Here is an 18,356-nt window from a genome sequence, read left to right as displayed (position 1 = left end):
TCTATGTTAGTGGAAAAGTTGGGAAAAACATGGACAAACGCTAATTTTGCCAGTAATTTTGCAGTACTATGAAGCGGAGTAAACGGTTTATCCAGGTAACTTCTAGTTAAATTAACTAAGATTCAGTTGTTACCCTCCTAATATAGGAGCCCTATATTCATTGTCCTAGTAAAGCAAAACCATAGGGCTCTTCTATTAGGAGGGTTACTACTTAATCTGAGTTAAATTAACAAGAAATTATCTGGATAAACTGGTTACCTCGCTTCGTAGTACAGTGTGTGAGAGAAGTGCCAGCACGTTGCCGCAGCCACAGAAAAGTCTGCGCCATTGGCGGTAGTCATATTACTTTAGTCAGCCAAAGTATGTAGATAAGATCAGGTTGCAATATAGTAGTTACTGAGAGGCTGTTACTGAAAGAGAAGAGAGCCGGGATAAGAGCTAAACTAAGCTTGGACCTAATAGAGCAAGGAGAGAGCTTTATAAGAGCGTATGCTAAAGGACAATGTAATATAGCCTATTAGTGCGGTTAACCAAGAGAATTCTGTAATGCCGGGGCAGGAATCGGGCTTTCAGTCACCAAGGCGTTGGATTAGATGATTGATTGGCTGGCTTGATTTTTTTTTTTTTTTTGCCGTGGCGGCAAAGATTTTTGTGTGGCGGCCGCCACGGAGAAATTTTACCAACACTGTAAGATCATAAAACAGCTACAAGAAATAGCCACAATGTTTTGATACTTTTATGGAATGGTGCAATATTTACATTTCTAAACGCATTCAGACACAGCATAAAAATGTGCAGCTTGTCCCATCAGCTTTCTTTTGATTAAGTTCATTCTAATTATAAATATTTTCAAAGCTGAAAGCTGCAGAGGCACACTTCATTTCTGGCCAAAGCCACCAAACCTATTCACATGTAAATACAGATTATTCAAGAAAACAAGACAAAGACATTTCATGCATGGACCCTTCCAGAGAACGTGACACAAAGTCTGACACAGTGACACCAGCCGTCACCAGCCATTCACCCATAACAGCATAGTTACTAGGGCTTGGAGCAGGCTCAGAGTCTCAGCATCTCTTTTCTGTTGCCATAGCAGAACAATAGGGATATGTTCAGATCTGAGAGTAAATCAGCAGGTCAGGAGTGGACTATGCATGGCCCTCCAGAGTCGTGTGGTCTGTTGAGGATCTCGCTGGTGCACCAGGAGCAGGTCTCTGTGCACACAGGCATTATCACGGTCCTGTTCACGGATGTCAAAGGTTTGAAAGCCTTTGTGTTTCTCTGGCAATATCCCAAGTGCTTGGAAACACATCCCCGTGTAGACATCATCTATGGGAAAAAACGGGATATATCTGGAGATGGAGTAAAGGGAATGAATAAGGGAACCAGAAAAGAGGAAGCCTCCTCCACCAGCGTAAGGAGGATAGGCACCTTCGTAGAAGGATTGTGGAACATAGTATTTGTTCTTGCGGTCACGCAGGGGGCTGGCTTGCGAAATTATTTGACCAGTGTACAGTTTGGATGCCATGGTAGGGTTCAGAGTCTTTAGATAGTTGAGTATTGCATGTGTGTTGGCAAAAACATCGTCATCGCCTTTAAAAACAAAGGAGACACGGGGACAGCTCTGCAGCAACCACTTGAAGAATACGTTCTCTTTGAGTGTCAGGTTGTAAAAGGAATCTTGGAAATCCCAAATGAGGAGATCACCAAACTCCTTAGCCTCAAAAGAAATGAGTTTATCTAGATTAGGATCGTCCACATGAGACCTGCCAAGGAGAAAAACCGTCCTTACTCGTAGCCCATTGAGATAAACACCTTCCTTTCCCCAAGTGTCCCGGACTGCCTGTCGTTGCATAAAATGCTGTGGAGTGGATTTGATGGCAAATAGAAGAAAGACATGATCATCCCCATTGTCTAAGCCACACTTGTTGGGCTGGTCAATGACAATCTGTGAGTCATGGCATGCCATACTATGCAGAAAGTCCTGATAAAGAGCAGGGTAAGAGTTGAAGTCTGGGATGTTCAAATGCAATGATTCATCACTTTCCCTCATGCAGTGAAACCTGTCAGGTGACTCATGGCTTGTCACATTCTCCATATGGTCTAGAACCCTGAGCATGGAATGAAACTTCCTATTCCAATAAGCACTGTTCTTTGGAACAGACTTCCAGAAGGTTTCGGAGATAGAGACTTTCTCCAAAACAGAGGCTGAAGAGCTCACTTGATTTGGGCTTGCAGTGGTTTTCTGTCTTTCTTTGACTGAGGTCTTGGTCATAATCGTGACATTGAGAGGGGTGGCAGTAAGGGGAATTTCCAGTACCTCTGATTGAGCGTGAGAATACTGCAGGTCGAGCATCGAGTACAGTATTAGAAAAGACATGCTCATAGTGAGTGTCACGACGAGGAGAGCTTTTGGGCGTTTTACTCTGGCTTTGAGACGATACATTTGAAAAGTATACAAAGCTGAATCTCTGCAATTAATTTGTCTATTAGTCAATCAACAATGAAAATCGCCTTCTTTTGACTGGTTTGTCCTAAAACAAAAGTGTGATGCCTTCTCAAACGGTCCTTGAGAATTCACGCCAATTTGTTGGGGGTTTTTCCCCCCCCTTTGTTTCTAATCAACTTGAGCTGTTTCATGTGTTGATGAAGACTTCATAGAAAATGCCATTAAGAAAGATTCCAGTTCCAGAGAATTGACTGTCAGAAAGTTCATCTGTTGAAGAAAAAGGAAACTGAATTATTAAGAAGGCATACAGGAAACGCAACTTCACATGACGTGCTCTCAAGCAGTACACCAAAACCTGATGTCAGCAACAAGAATGTCATCCACTATTCAAACAATACAGAGGTGTAAAATGTAAATCATAACCAGCACTTCCAGAATTAAAAGAAGTCACAAAGATGCAGTGCTACACGGTCTCACTTTTGGAAAAGTTTGTAAAGTGTTCTCTTTTCAGTCTTCTTTCATGTTACTACTTATTTCAGGTATTAAGAAAAGGACCAAAAATGGATCCATAAAGTATAGATTTATTTGTACAAAGCATTTCTCACACCATAGGTCCCATTCATGTTTAAAATTTATACAACTGCATTAGGTAAAAAAAAACAAAAAAAAACACTGGGGATGTGGACTGTGGTTTTCAGGGCAAGTGGGGGGTTGGTGGAAGATCTAGAAATGTTTCCTGAGCTTGGTGAGGAAAATTTGGCTAAAATTAAATACTTTAACCTTTTTCACGTTGTAATTCCTGGATACTGGTAGTCAGCCACTGAAAAAGCACAAACTCAAACTCAAGCAAAAGACCTCCCGACTTTAGGGGATACAGTTGGGTTTTTTTAGGCAGCATTTGTGCCAGATCCCTCTACTCTTACAGATAACCGAAACACTTATAGTCCTGTCAAGGTCCTGAGATTTCCCACAACCCTCACAAAATGGAGGTGACATGTTCCCGGTGCCCTACGACATGGGCCCAGTGAGCCCTGGCCATTATTCCTCCTTGACAGACAGCCTAAGCAAACACAGCTGTATTTAGCAGTGTGTTTCTGCTAAATACGGCTGTACTGTTCACAAGACATCGCCCTACATTCGTCGCCCATTATGAAGCCAGCAGAGGAAACGAAATGTTTTTCGGTTTCATGCGACAATTTGTTTATACACCTTTTTAAAGAATTCTATCAATCTGTCCCACCTGTTGCATTTAACCGCATGAACCTGTTGCATGTCCACATATTTTGAAACTATTTTTACTTAATAAAGCAGTTGTTTTACAGGGAAAAAACATCTGAAACTACACGATACACCAAAGAAACAAATCAAACAAAAACGATCAGTTATAGATATTGCGCGTGATGACCCGCGAAAACAACCAAGAACAGCTTACTCACCGGAGGACATTCAGGCTTGATGGCAGATGGAAAACTGGAACGGAAACTACGACGCAATACTCCCTCTGAACTTCATATAGACTTATCGTTGCCACTCCTTCCATGTCATTTGAAAGATACAAGGACATTAGGTGCCACACCTTTAGATGTACGTTCACACACAACGCGTGCCCTCTCAAGGAACACCTGCGCTATCACTAATTGGTGTCAAAGGAACCACCCCAACCCTTGTCCTCCTTCTACTGCGACGCTTCTAAGGTAACCATACCATGTTTAATTCTTACTGCCACAGCTTCCTGTTTTCAGCCCTGGGGGCTACAGCAAAGCTAGTGTAAAAAGTGCTCGGTCAGAGTGAAAACAGAAACGTCAAAAAGAATTAAAGTACATCCTGCCATTAAACATAAGAGCGTTCCTATTTATTCCACCCAAAGCTATCATATATGACATGACCCCGCTGAAATCAGAAACAGCCAGTTGTAATTTATGATGTAATTAATTTGATCATTTAACTCTCACTTTCAAACATTTGAATAAGATTCCGTGAACCATGCAGCTCACCTTACACGGTTTATTCCATTTTAATCTAACCAATTTTTTTCTGTGGAGTTCTCAGGTCGCCAGTTCAGGTTTCCTCCCGTATTATACGATCCATACCATCCACGGGTGATTTTCAAAATGTGTTAAATATCTTAATTTCGCAAAAATTGAGAGAATGGCGTGATTTTTTTCTAATCCGAGCAATGGGCAATTTAAACTACACTTTACAATTTCAACGTTTTAATTGTCGGACTCGACTCGTCACGGCGTACAGGTATAGCGGTAAACTGGCTGCAAAACGGAAGTTTGGTTGCTTCTAACGTCGGCCAACAACCTTCCCTGCAGATTTCATTTTATTCTTTGTTTAAAGTAAAAAAAAATGTTGGTGAGAACCTCCTGTGTCCCACACTGAGGGAAAACTAATTTTACAGTGCACTGCACGGGGCAAATATTTGTGATGGTTACCCATGCTTATGGTCAGTTTGTTAAATTTGATGGTTTTACTGACGGTAGTCACAAAGTTATTCACCCTCACGCCCTCGCCCCCCTTACCACTTTATTTAACTAAGGTTTTCTCACAAGATATGGGCGACCTAACCGCTGCAGCATTTTTTCCCTTGAGAAATTTATTATCATGACTTAACAGAGGCAGGAAAAAAATACAAATAAGGGTAGATTGGCCAACCTTCCTTTTTTGTGGGGCGGTGGTGCGTGCTTGCCCAATTTCCCGCCATCAAATTCTACTCTCAATGAAAGACTAACGCTTCAGACAGCAAAGTGCTCTGAAATGTCAAGTGGTGGAAAGTATTATTATGAAGGGCCAGTGGGGGAAAACAATTTGGGGGAATGAGTGATCTTTTCAGTCACTTACATTCTCATCTGGATACAGTGCACAAGTTGCTGCTGGACAGCTAAGAACTGTCATTTAAAATACACAAAGTGTATATTACATCAAAGTGTAATATGATTGAACATCCTGAAACTGGTAACTTATCATATTTGCCAACAGACATGCTCTATATCAGGGGTTTTCAACCTATTTTTTTTTTTTTTTCATTGTACTTGCCATTTTGCATCTAAGTCTTCTCTTGCGGCCCCCTCAAGTCAAAAACCCCTGCTCTATATAGTTGTCTACCATAATGCTACCAAACCACTTGCATCCTGTGAGGAAGAAAAAAAAACGTTTCAAGTAATCATCACCTTGGTCATCAGCACCATTCTGAGATTCCACTTAAGGTCCAGTGTTTCAAACACAGCTCTAAACACTGAATTCAAAATCTGTTTTATTGAAATGGCTCAGTGTATAAATAAAAACACACACACAGGGCCAGATCTCAGATCACCCCCCCTACACACAGACACACACACACAAATGCCTAAAACCCGGTTCCTTTGCCTCAAAACAAGCCATGTTTCTTCAGATGAAAATATAGGCACAACCTCAGAAAAAGAGCAAAAAAAGACATCAAGACAAACCAGGGCTGAAGAAGACCAGTCAGGTCATATCTCTTGGTAATGGTTTATAATACTCAGAAAATACCACAAATTTTATTAATGCTTGCCAACACTCATATCTCTGAAAGACAAATTCACATGGTATGGAAATATAGTTTTCCTTCCTCCATAGACGAAACTGGTTTTTCCTGATTTGTATGGAGAAATATCCATACAAATATCTGATTATGGGTGACATGCTTCAGCAGAATGCAGTGCCTGTTGAATGGCCTCTCCACCAGTGTCATTTTTACTATCTGACAAAAAGAGAACTTCTGAGAACTTGTGTTCTCATATACTACTCTGCGCCCACCCCCTGCCGCCTGCCAAAGTACCCCTGAGAGAGAGAACTATATATTTTACGAGATTTTTTTCCTCACCTCTATAGAAGCAATTCAGAGGAAAAAAAGGAAAAAACACACACACACACAAACACAGAATGACACAAACAAAGAGAGAGCCACTGTTGTGTAAGTCAGAAACTGCAGTATAATTCGTAATATAAATTCAAAGAACACATATAGAATAAACCACATGAAGCGTACAGATAAAAATTTTTTTGTGTGTGTGAGTATAAGGCACAGTGATTTGAGCTCTAAAACGGTGGGCGTCCCAAACAGGCTGTGGCTTTACTGTCAGTAATAAGGCACTCGACACCCACACTCGGCTTCATCACAAGGGGTTTGGTATGTATGTTTGTTTGTTTTTAACCACTTAGTGTTCTCTGATGTCTGCTATGAGACCATGTCTGTGGCAAGGCACCTACATGATATGACCGGAGAGAGTCAACGGAGGGTTTTCTGTCATTGTGACTCAGAGACTAAAGAGCAAAGAGAGTCAGTGATAGAGGAACAGGCAGACTTAAGAGGAGAATATGGAGACAGACTGCTAAATTTGGTCATGGTTTGGGGGGGGGGGGGGGGGGGGGGGGGGTGATTGTAGGAAGAGGCCGATTTGGCCTTTAGCGGAGATCACTCTCGTCCTCCTGTATAGTTTTCTTAATGCGGAGCAGCATGGTGGTGAGCCACTGGTCTAGCCGTGAAATCGTGTCATATTCCTTCACCTGACACAGAGGGGAAGAGATATTACATTACAACTATCAGTGTCATTCATTCTTACTGCAGTGGCATCCTGTTTTTCTGCTCAGTGTCTGTACTGTGGTGTTTCTTAAAACAAAAACGGAAGCGATCCTGTAATTTCCTTTTCTTTTCTCATCAGATACCTCCCCTGGACATTATCTGCTCTTTCAGCTTTGCATTCTCATTGTCTTGCTGTCCTTACTGGATCTATTTTTAAACAGTTGTGGAACATGTTTTGTGTTTCATAATTATGTATAGTGGCTGTATTATCCTGGCCTAACCAATATAACACATAAATAAAGACGGTGTGACATATGTGCGCCATCGGATGACTCACAGCATCAGTGTACGCGTCGACATTCTGCTCCTCATAGGCATCCAGCAGCTTCTGTATGAGGGAGACAAACGAAAAACAAAAATAAATGAAACCTCAGCAGAGCTCACTCACAAAACTCTCACATTTCACACTGAGGGCACTAATTGTTGCTTAGTTTCACGAGTTTTAAAGTTGCCTCCTACATCCGGTTCAAACTGTCAAATTCTCAACTAAATTAAATGCCCTGTTTATATAAGGTTTTGCATGTATTTGCATAAATGACTTTTCACAGTGCATAAGGGTTCTGTAATCCACAGCTGAGGGCACATGGTTACCACTGACTGCTGTCTTTTTTTTTCTCTTTTACTCTCAGTGCACGGCAAAGACTACAGGAAACTGTGTTATTTTCGCATAAACTAATTTAACTTGTTTTTAAAAATGATTTGAGCTTATGCCACGCTTTTCAGGTTGTTGGGGTTTTTTTTGTTTGGTTGGTTTTAAAAATCATATATTGAAAAACAATGGCATTATTCACAGTTTAAATAGGATATTGGATATTTACTCTAACCTTAATAAATGAAGTTGACTTTAATCCTCAATCAACTTTAAGCCTCTTTTTGTGTTGTCTACTGTTGAAGGTTACATTTCAACACTGAAAGATTTTGATTTTAGTGGATCAGGATATGCACTTCAAACCACTCCAACCTAACAGCTAGGAAAAGAACTGGGAGGGTGGGAAACCAACCTTTATCAGTTTGCATTCCCGAGAATCCGAAAATGCAGGGAACATTTCCTCATACTTTTGCAATGCCAGCTATGTTGAGAAAAGGTTAAATATATGAGAGAGAGAGAGAGAGAGAGAGAGAGGAAGAGAGATAACAATGAATGCTGGCTCATGGCCTGTTGAATTTGCACTGACAGACAATTCATCCACTCAGAGGCCTTATAATTGTGTTTAATCCAGCACTCTACGTGTTGGAATGTGTGAACAGAATGACACACTGATCACACTGACTCACACTGATCAGCAGTCTCTGGTTTAAAAGCCTGAGCATACCTTTGCGTTGAGCATGTCGACACAGAAGTGACAGAGGGCTGCCTTGAAGAAATAGTCTTTAGCGCTGTATTTCAACAGTGTGCTGTCCATTGCGTGGGTCCCAACCTACAGCCAGACCAAACGCATAACCGCAGCATCACACAGACTGCATGCAAACCACACTGGGACTACATCCTTACTTCACTTTAGCATATTTTTAAAGTTAGCTGTAAGATCCAGGTGCTTTGTCTGGCTACATTCAAAAGGGACTGTTCTGCAAGAACAGATAGGTCCCTGTATTTACAGCTTGCTTTTCATATGGCTCAGTTACTGATGTTGTACTACCACAGTGGCTTTACCTAAATACATATGATTCCAGTGAAGCATGTCATGGGAACCAGTTTATTTAAAAAAAAAAAAAAAAGGCCGGTACTAAAACAAATTGGAGAAGGACAAAGAACTCAGATAAAAAATAAACAAAAAACTCAGATAAAAACATTCAACAGCAAGTGAGCGTAAATGACAGGTTTTGACTCACTCACCTGTTCGTAGATCTCAATAGCTTTTGGATACTGCTCCAGCTGGGCCGCGTAACTAGCCACTTTTAAAAGGCACTTGTTGGCTGAGCTAGAGGCACAGAAACCAAAGTAAAAAAAGAATGCCGACAGTTAGTTTCAGTATCTGCCTCAGCACATACAGATGTGTGCGTGTGTGGTTTAAGAAAAAAGAAAGAAAGAAAAAACTATATATTTATATTAGGGATGTGCAGACATCCTAGTATTTGTATTTGTGTCTGTATTTGTTAAGGCAGAAAAATTATTTGTATTTGTATTCGAATAAAAGTGGAAATCCGCAAAACAGTCCTGTTTTTGTTTTTATTACACTTCTAATTTTAGGATATTAAAATATTAATATGTAGTGTTAATAAAGTGTGCTTCAATAAACTATTATAATAATTATGAACACTCAAATGTAATATTGGTTTATGGGTTTTATAAACCCAGAAATAAACATGTATAACCATAAACATCACTAAAAAGAAAATTATTTAAAAACAAACATTCAGTTCCTAATCCACACTCAAGCCAAGTAATTAAACTCTAAATTAATAAATGCCTATATCAACACTGTGAACCCCACCACACAGGCTGACTGAGCAGTGAGTATGGCGGGTAGATGAACTAGCTAGTAACTACGCTGCTAGAGCTAACGTAGGTTAATCTCCTACGTGGAGCATCTTGTTAAATGATACTTTAGTATAGGTTTCACAATTAAGAAAATACTTAATCTTTTGGCACATCAGCACCACATTATCATACGTATCAGGGGAGGACTGCGCAAGAAATTGCGTCTAATCCGAAGAAACACACACACAGTCTTGGGGGAAACTGCCACGAGAATAAAGTCATAATTTTACAAGAAATAATTCATAATATTACGAGAATTAAGTCGTCATTTTATGAGAAAAAGTCATAATATTACTAGAATAAAGTCGTAATTTACAATGCATGTTATTTTAGAGGGAAAATATCAGAAGAGCAGCCTGCCGCCTGCATTAAAATGAGGAATGGGGAGCGTCTTATGAAGTTTTACGTTAGTATAGGTTTCACGAACAACGAAATACTTAATCTTTTGGCACATCAGCGCCACGTTGGGCAGCACCACGCTACTCTTCTGATCCTCTTCTGAAATTACAACTTTATTCTCGTAATATTACGACCTTATTCGCGAAATCTCCGGATTTTTCCTCTCAATGTGGCCCTAATACTCTGTTGTAATGAATGTATAAATAATACAAACACACACACACACATATATATATATATATTTATACACACACATATAATGGAAAGGCACACCTCTATATAACGACAAATAATTTGTGCTTTGAATTTTTATAAACTGATGAACCTCTGCACCTCTTAAAATTATATCTGTGAATCAGATGCAGTGCTGTCACTGTTATCTGGTCTATGACAATGATAAGGTTATCAAAAGTTTTGTTTGTGCTGTGTGTGACCCAACCTGGTGGATTCCTCTCCCTTGTAGTAGTCGGCAGCCTGTTCATAGTGAGCTATAGCCTGTATGTTAAAACAAACAAACAAAACATCTGATAAGAACCACTGTAATCTCAGTACCATCCAGTCAATACACAATAAATTTAGCCCCACAGGGCTGATATCAAAGACAAAGAAAACAAATTTAGCTCTGTAAGGCTAATATCAGAGACAGAGAAATTCCTGGTCTGACCTTTTCAATATCCACAAGTTCTGCCTCAAATACCTCTGCAATGGTGACATGGTGTTTGGCTGCGATGGTAAACCGCCCCTGCAGACAGAGACAGAGAGACAGACAAAAACAGAGACAGAAAGAAAGAAAGAAAGAAAGAAAGAAAGAAAGAAAAAGAGAAAGAGGGAGTGTGTATTGGAGAGCTGGAGGGAAACACACACTGGTTCACCAAAACCGAAAAAATGAAAACAGGGAGTACACTCTTGAGCAAGAGGGTCTGAATACGTGATTTAACACCACAGAAGACGACACATGCACACACACACACACACGACACTGTGCCTGCATGGCCATGTACTGCCAGTTAGCTGAAAATTACCAAACATATAGAATCAGAAGTTGCTGACAGAACCAGATCAGCACTGGATCAACTGCTCAGGCAATGTTAGCTTAGTGGGACCATGTTTCCTTCATTTTCACTGAAAGATTTAGGTTCTGCAGGAGGAAGCAGTAAGCTTTACTGGGTGAACTGGTCCTGAACTGCTGACTCCACGCCCCCTCCTTTTGTATATGTCTCTCTTAATGCATTCTGGTGATTCATCCCTTTTAATCTGACTGTACTGTTTTCTGACAGAAACCTCTGATGGAAATCTCTATGCATGCTTCTTTGCTGGCTGTGTTTCAGTCAGGACAGATAGTATAGGCAGAGAGACTGAAGTCTTTTTTCTGGGATTTTTCAGGGAAGAGGAAAAGCTTTTGATAAGCTATGGTCAGATGAATAAGATGATAATCTTTTGCAGTGGTAGGTCTTGTTCTACCACAAAAATGACCTTGTGGAATGATGTGACTCAATCTTTAAGGGTTCTTTTTAATGACATAAATTCCACCTGCATGTTTGTGCTATATCCTGACTCTGGCCTTTGATTATTGTTGGAGAAAAGAAATGTTAGCCAACGTGAGTTACTGCTCAACCTAGAGGTGTTCATCAGGGTGTAATGAGTACTAGGGCTGCACAATCAATCGAATGAAAATTGAAATCGTGATATGTTCGCGTGCGATTGCTAAACCGCAAAAGGCTGTGATTGAATAAAATATATTATAACATAAAGTGACAACGGAAAAAAATCATGTCTGATTGGCTGGTCAAGCTTGTATTTCTGTACATCTCAGTCATAAATCCGTTCAAAAGTTTTAAATCCGTGAACCCGCGTCTGGTGTAGGCCACCCTACTTAGCGTGGAGTTCTTTGCCTCCAACTCTTTCATTAGTTTTCTGGACATCCCATTGGGCATTACCCCGTGCTTCACGACAGCTTAGAGCTTTATGATGAATTTATCCATGAAAGGAAAAAAAGACAGACGAAAGCTGACCTGAACTAAAACAAACAATTGCTGGTGACTTTACATGTGTGACATTCTGTGGGAAATCCTTTTTTGAAAGGTTATAAACAATTTGTACCGTTTGAGACATTTCAAAGTATGATTCTGTTGACATAATTGTTTCAAAACATCCTTTTACAGTGTAGTTCTATATCTGATTTTAGTCTTGAGAACTAAGAAAATATATGAGATGCTAACTTAGATGTTTATCATATCGCAGCTCAAATCGCAATCGCAAATTGTTTCCGTCTAACCATGGTATGATTTTTTTTTTTTCTTTGACCAAATTTTCTTTGACCAAATTGTGCAGTCCAAACACTGTACAAAAAGTACAAACACTCTAACAACGTCTTCTGTTTTAAACCTCTATAAGTTACGGATAAACACACCGCGTATAACTTGAGGTGAATTGCAAACACGTGTAGATGAAGCTGAACAATGCTGCTGGATGCAGGATGACGAAAGCACCGAACGATTTAAAATGACACAAGAATGTCTGTAGTTAGACAGTGGTTTGAAACCGCATTGAACCTGACCAAATTTCTACCTAAACTCTTTCACTGGGCCTACAGTTTTTCCTGCATCTGTTTCTGAAGGTATCCAAACTCTGCACATGTTTACTCTACAAAAAGACACCTTATACAGATGATTAAGAGCTGCACGTTTATGTTTTGCTGAGTCTTGTACCAGAACACAATGTACGGATCTGAGGCCCAGAGGAAAACAAAGGAAAAAAAACTCTCAAGCCTCAGACAAAATGTTAAAGAACTTGCATACCCTCTAGTGGCCAGAAAGATATCTCCAATCTAAACTAAACTAAACACTCACTCACTCACTCACTGTCTAAGCCGCTTATGGGGGGGTGCTGGAACCTATCAAAGTATTCATTGGACAGAAGGCGGGGAAACACCCTGGAAAGGTCGCCAGTCCATCACAGCGCTGACACACAGACAAACACATTCACGCACCATTCACACCACGGGGCAATTTAGTATCCCCAATTCACCTGACCTGCATGTCTTTGGACTGTGGGAGGAAACTGGAGCTCAGGGAGGAAACCCATGCAGACAAGAGGAGAACATGCAAACTCCACACAGAAAGGACCCTGGCCGCCCAGCCGGGGAATCAAACCCAGGAGCTTCTTGTTGTGAGGCAACAGCACTACCCACCATGACCCACTAAACTAGACACTGAGCTTAAATCCCAATTTTGGCAGTGAACAGAGCTAGCACCATAAGGCCATCTGTCAAAAGATGCAATATTATGTCGCACCTTAAGTTTAAAGGCCAGTCAAACTGCAGACAACATAATCTGTTTGTTCTAACAAACGACAAGTGGACGACAATCAAAACGTCTCAGTCATCTAAAACTCCAGACACAGCCATCATTTCACAGCTGACAATCACAGTGAACAAAAACAGACACGATTATTTACATGTAGGCTCTATGCATGGGGGCCAAAAAAAAAAGGTCACAGGTCCTTACCATGTCTGTGTATATTTCAATGGCCCTATTCAAACAGTTGATGGCCTCTGTCAAGAAAAAAGAGAGACAGATGGAACATCACTGACACTTTACATTCTCCTGGAGACAACACCTCACCCATCGACTGACATAGGGTTTGGAGTAAAAAGAAAATCATTAACCTTTTAAACAACAGAGGCATTCAAAACGGTAATAAACCATGAGGAAGCAATGATATGTCCACTTGAGATCCCAAAGTGGATCATTATTTTTGCAAGCAATGAAATTCCTTCATCTGATCTAAGCTTAAACAATATACATGTTACATGTATCTAAAATATCTTAACTGCACAGTCCAGCTAGACAGCTCCAGGCCATGTGTTTGGCATGTGACTGAAGTCATTAGATAGCTGCAGTGAACGGCGTGTATGCTTGCAGAACAATACCTTGAGGGTCAGCTTTTTTGAAAGCATTGCCAGCATCGATGAAGTTGGTGGCAGCGTCGTGTTTGCTCTGCATCTGTAAATGCAGACGCGCGGCCTGAGAAAAGGCATTACCTGCAGCTGAAACAGAACAGTCTCATCACTAATGCTGCACCCCCCTCAGAGTATGTCATACGTCATCCTTCGTCCATGATTAAGACACCATAACAAGTGTTTGTTACACAGAGACATATGTATTTGAATACTGGCAAATAGGTGGGAAGTTTGATGGCTTTACCACTCCAGTTCTTTGCCATTTTAAACATGTTGGCAGCCCTGGCATACATGTCACAGGCTTCCTCCATTTTCGATGAGCCTCTGCAAGGCGAGAAAAACGGAAATTTAATCGGACTGTGATATAAGCGAGTTTTTTCCCACGAAGTTAACACTACTGTAGCTTAACTATATGTATATTTGCAGCAAAATCAATAGCTGTCTGTGTGACTGTAACTATACGTGAATGTGTTACTATGTTCATTTCACCTTAAGTTAAATCTAACAAGATGATAAACAGCTATGAAACTTGAGTCTGCATTACTCGGTCAACTGACTGTTTGTTTATGTATTAGCTTTGATACCGAGGAGATGTCGAAATCTGCTGAGTGGTTACCCAGCGTATAGCAAGTTGCAAAACATTCCAGTTTAGAGTTAAGAGGCCCTGAAGTCCACTCTTCGCAGTTCTTCCACATCCACTCATGTTGTTGGACAGTTAAAAACACCATAATCGTTCAAGCATATATAATGTTTCACTTAAACTGTGCTCAAAGTAATATTAACAGCAGACAAACTGATATTGACTCGCCAGTTAGCATATAGGATAACACCTTTCAAGCTAACTGGATGAGAAACCTATGCTAACCTATCTTAGCTTCGCTGGCTACGTGGCTAGTAAGAAGTTCAACGTACTTTAAACCGATAATAATATGTCCTGAATTAATGAACGGTTTCTGACAATACGTTGCGATTAACGTCTGCCATCTTACTTCTCAACTTTTTATACCAAGGAAGCTAACTTTGCTAGCCGTCTAGCTCGTCTTCAACACACTGGCGTTAGTTAGCTTACTAAAATATTCTCACCCAAACAGAGAACCGAAGAAGGACTGCGAAGATTTAACTTTCTTTTCTGCCTCAGCCATAAGAGCCACGGCTTCCTTTTCTTTACCAGAGTTGTCCATGTCGTCTAATTACTATGTACGCAAACTGTTCAGTTTATAATTCACAAAGTTTAAGCGAGACACTCTAGGGAGAGACCACATCGATTCACTATCATGTCGAAAGTTTCGACAATTAACCCTCGTCACGTGAGCTGGTACAGTAGTGAGCTGAATGTCTGCTATACTGGACTGTGTTGCCTAGCTTAGTTAAACTAAAAAAAAAATAGATAGATAGATAATTTAGAAAAGAAACTTAGATTTAAAAAAAAAAAAAGTTAGTTTCACCATTTCTACAATTTATTTTTTCTAGTTTTAATTCATTCTTTGAAGTTTTATAAAAACATCGTCTCTAGTTTGGTAGAAACACCAAATTCTCCATAAAAGTCTGGGCCATCCCCAAACTTGGCTATTAGTGTTTTTCAATGGAATTAGTCTTTTTGTAATTATTCCTAACTGATTTTGAGTATCAAATGTATCATTGAATTAAAAAAAATCCCTTTTGGCTTAAGTGGTGGATTGCTTCACATTTCATTCTAGAACGGTGCCAAACCATTTAACAACAGCCAAGCAATGACAAGGCTGTTTTTCTCACTGCTGAAGTAAACCCACTGAAGCACACACTCACACACATATACAGATAATGCACACCATATGCAGATTACATACTGTAAACATCACATTCTAACATGACACACATACACCTCACATTACTCATATCACAAAGGCCAAACACAATATTTCCTACAATGTATGCACACACCACAAACTTCACACACCTGTAAGGTCCCATGCAAACAGTCAACAATCAAAAGACAATCAAGCATAAAATAAATATAAAATAGTGTTTTTGTCTCTCTGGTGGAGGTGCTCCCAACAGAGGTCTAATTACTCAACTTTCAAAGAAGTAGTCTAAGCTTTTTAACTGTAAACAAACTAAACCTCCTAATTTAAAGTTGGTTCATTCAGACATTCAAATTTAAAGCATGATTTCATAAATATATAGCCATCCAGCAAACACACTGAGAAGGAATAATAAAAATTGCTCCAAATAAAGGATGAATTGTTAAACACACACACACACACACACACACAGAGAGAAACAATAACCATGTCTTCTTACAATTCCCATTATTCCCAACAAATGTCCGGCAGTGGGCCCTTTGAATCCATAATGTGGTCATGGAGGCCAGGAAAGATGGTAGTTTGTCTGTGAGTGATTGCAACTTGTATAATTGAGTCTTTACTGGTAGTGCGAATATTACTGAGGGAAGAAAAACTATTTAAAAAATTACTACTCGGATTTTTTTTTTTTAAAGTACTATTTTAAGTGCTATTTAAATAGTACTATTTTTGTGATCACAAATAAACAATAATGTTACATAATTACACATATTACAACAAAGTAAACGACAAAGAAGCAGAACACACTGTACTCAGACTTAAGGCAAAACATTTGTATGGGAAGAGTTCATTCCATTTTAGCTAAATATCCATAATTCAATGTTATGACCCTGAGTCATAAGTATATTTTTGTGTGCTGCTGTTTTCTCTCCATCAAGGTGTGTTACAGGAATGATATTAAAGAATTTATGGTAATGACTAAGTGCATGGCAGCACACCCAGTGTGTTCCTGATGCCGCATCACAAAAGTTGAAAGGCCCAGAGAGAGGGTATAACAGTTCAAATAAGTGGTCTCCAACATCTGAACAGTGCAGTCAAGAGGATGGTGATCCAGGACAATTGTTTACAGTTGATCTAATCGACTGTAAACCAGAACCAAGAAGAGGAATCCAGTTCAGCATTAATGAGTTACACAAAATAAAATACACAAATACACAAAAATGTACAAAATATGAGAGCCTGGGGATATAATGGAATTGTCACATGGCTTATTTATAAACCAACTCCTGATGTTTAATGAAACTTGGTGATTTTTCTGTTGGGATGGTTGAAAGAGAATCGTGTAAATTAATTAGTAAAGATTACCATATCTGAATTGTGCAATTTTGTTTTGTACAAACATTTTGTCCATTTGGAAGGTTTGCCACTAGTTCAGTGTATGGGGGTAATGGGTAGGAGGTAGATCAGGGACAGCCATGCAGTTAGGATGGTAACAATACTTCTCACGATCTTATGGTCGGAATTCTAATTCATGTCTGTGTAGAACAAAAGAGAAAAGTTGAGATTTGGCAGCTGTCTGTTTTAGGAAAGGTAGAAGCATTAGGAGCATTCGGATCAAAAGAGTAATATTAGCGCAGGACAGAAATCTGGAGGATGGAGTGTGTTGATGATCTTTTATGATCTTTTAAGTAATGGAAGACCAGTGTTAAAGAACAACCACTCTAGAACCTGGTGTAGTTCTAAGCCTGTGGAGTTCAATTCACTTGATCAGAGAAATTATTTGAAGTTTTCTGTTGAATCTATTACAATAAATGCTCTTCAGATGTGACAATGTCAAGGTTAAGTTTGTGCATTTGCTATCTAACTTCATGATTACAGAGAGTTGAACACGTTCTTTGTATCATTGATATATGATGTTTAATAATGATGATTATATTACTGTACAAATATCTAATGTTTCTCTTGAATCTGATCTAAAGAGAGAAGTTAACTGATTTCTATGGTTCTCTTGTATCCAGTGGCATCATTTTACACAACGCCACCACCAGTGAAGTCCAAGTCTTTGCCAGCAGATGATAGTACTTCAATAAAGTTCTAAAAATTTTTTGTTGACTGAAGTGTGATTTTATCAAATTCACTGACCCATTAGTTCCCCTTTCAATTTTTTTTTTTTTTTGGGTACACTTCCTGAAACATATCAATAAGCAGTATTTCCCCAGCCAGCAGTTAGTGTGTTCAGGTGGCAGCCTTACAAAGCTTTTTCGTCATGTGTGTGGCACTGTTTTAGTTTTAAATGTATATCTGTGTGATAGATCATAAGATGGCAGCTTTATGTCATTTGTTTTCATCTTCTTTGCACTAATATATCACTCTGTAAGCTTTGTTTTTGGTTACCATGACAACTTCCCTGTACAAAATAAGTTCTTCATATCCAGAGTGCCATTTATCTTTTTAAAACTATATTGTTTGCTTGTTTTTTAGCCCTATGTCAGATGGGCAATTAGGGAGGCCAATCTCTACCATTTGAATTTAGATTACATTATAGTCCTAGCAGGGAGGCTTAAAGATTAATATGCTAATAGACAGGGCAACTAGATACACATCTAGCTAGTGCGGCAACATTTTTATTACACACACACACACACACACACACACACACATATATATATATATAGACTGAC

At 39.5% G+C, this 18,356-nt stretch overlaps 2 protein-coding genes across 4 annotated transcripts; both read right to left on the bottom strand.

The window, feature by feature from the left end:
• Positions 1–762: 762 nt before the first annotated feature.
• On the bottom strand, positions 763–3,981 carry b3gnt2l (UDP-GlcNAc:betaGal beta-1,3-N-acetylglucosaminyltransferase 2, like). Its single transcript, XM_030765762.1, has 2 exons — positions 3,886–3,981; positions 763–2,716 (listed from the first exon to the last, which is right to left on the bottom strand). The coding sequence occupies exon 2, from the start codon at positions 2,444–2,446 to the stop codon at positions 1,130–1,132; it is 1,317 nt and encodes a 438-aa protein (XP_030621622.1). The 5' UTR covers positions 2,447–2,716; positions 3,886–3,981; the 3' UTR covers positions 763–1,129.
• Positions 3,982–6,393: 2,412 nt separating this feature from the next.
• Positions 6,394–15,159, bottom strand: napab (N-ethylmaleimide-sensitive factor attachment protein, alpha b). 3 transcript variants are annotated; one of them, XM_030794357.1, is made up of 11 exons: positions 14,978–15,159; positions 14,139–14,218; positions 13,865–13,981; positions 13,440–13,486; positions 10,598–10,675; positions 10,373–10,428; positions 8,890–8,974; positions 8,369–8,473; positions 8,057–8,125; positions 7,333–7,383; positions 6,394–6,979 (listed from the first exon to the last, which is right to left on the bottom strand). In XM_030794357.1, the coding sequence occupies exons 1-11, from the start codon at positions 15,073–15,075 to the stop codon at positions 6,878–6,880; spliced, it is 888 nt and encodes a 295-aa protein (XP_030650217.1). In that variant the 5' UTR covers positions 15,076–15,159; the 3' UTR covers positions 6,394–6,877. The 3 variants fall into 3 exon arrangements, with proteins under 3 accessions (XP_030650217.1, XP_030650218.1, XP_030650219.1); XM_030794358.1 differs by having other exon boundaries at positions 13,865–13,996; positions 14,142–14,218; XM_030794359.1 differs by lacking the exon at positions 13,865–13,981.
• Between the last annotated feature and the right edge of the window lie 3,197 nt (positions 15,160–18,356).

This window comes from Chanos chanos, chromosome 2 (assembly GCF_902362185.1).
Source record: "Chanos chanos chromosome 2, fChaCha1.1, whole genome shotgun sequence".
NCBI lineage: Eukaryota > Metazoa > Chordata > Actinopteri > Gonorynchiformes > Chanidae > Chanos > Chanos chanos.
Note: the sequence above shows the minus strand (reverse complement) of the source record. Positions and strands in the feature narration are given on the sequence as shown.

Excerpts from the sequence above, each read along its gene's own strand:
- napab (XM_030794358.1), bottom strand. The coding sequence starts at position 15,075 with ATGGACAACTCTGGTAAAGAAAAGGAAGCCGTGGCTCTTATGGCTGAG. Across the intron at positions 8,126-8,368 it reads TCGACATGCTCAACGCAAAG|CTGGCATTGCAAAAGTATGA; the intron begins GTATGCTCAGGC and ends TTCTCAACATAG. Across the intron at positions 7,384-8,056 it reads GGGAATGCAAACTGATAAAG|AAGCTGCTGGATGCCTATGA; the intron begins GTTGGTTTCCCA and ends TCCCTCATACAG.
- b3gnt2l (XM_030765762.1), bottom strand. The coding sequence starts at position 2,446 with ATGTATCGTCTCAAAGCCAGAGTAAAACGCCCAAAAGCTCTCCTCGTC.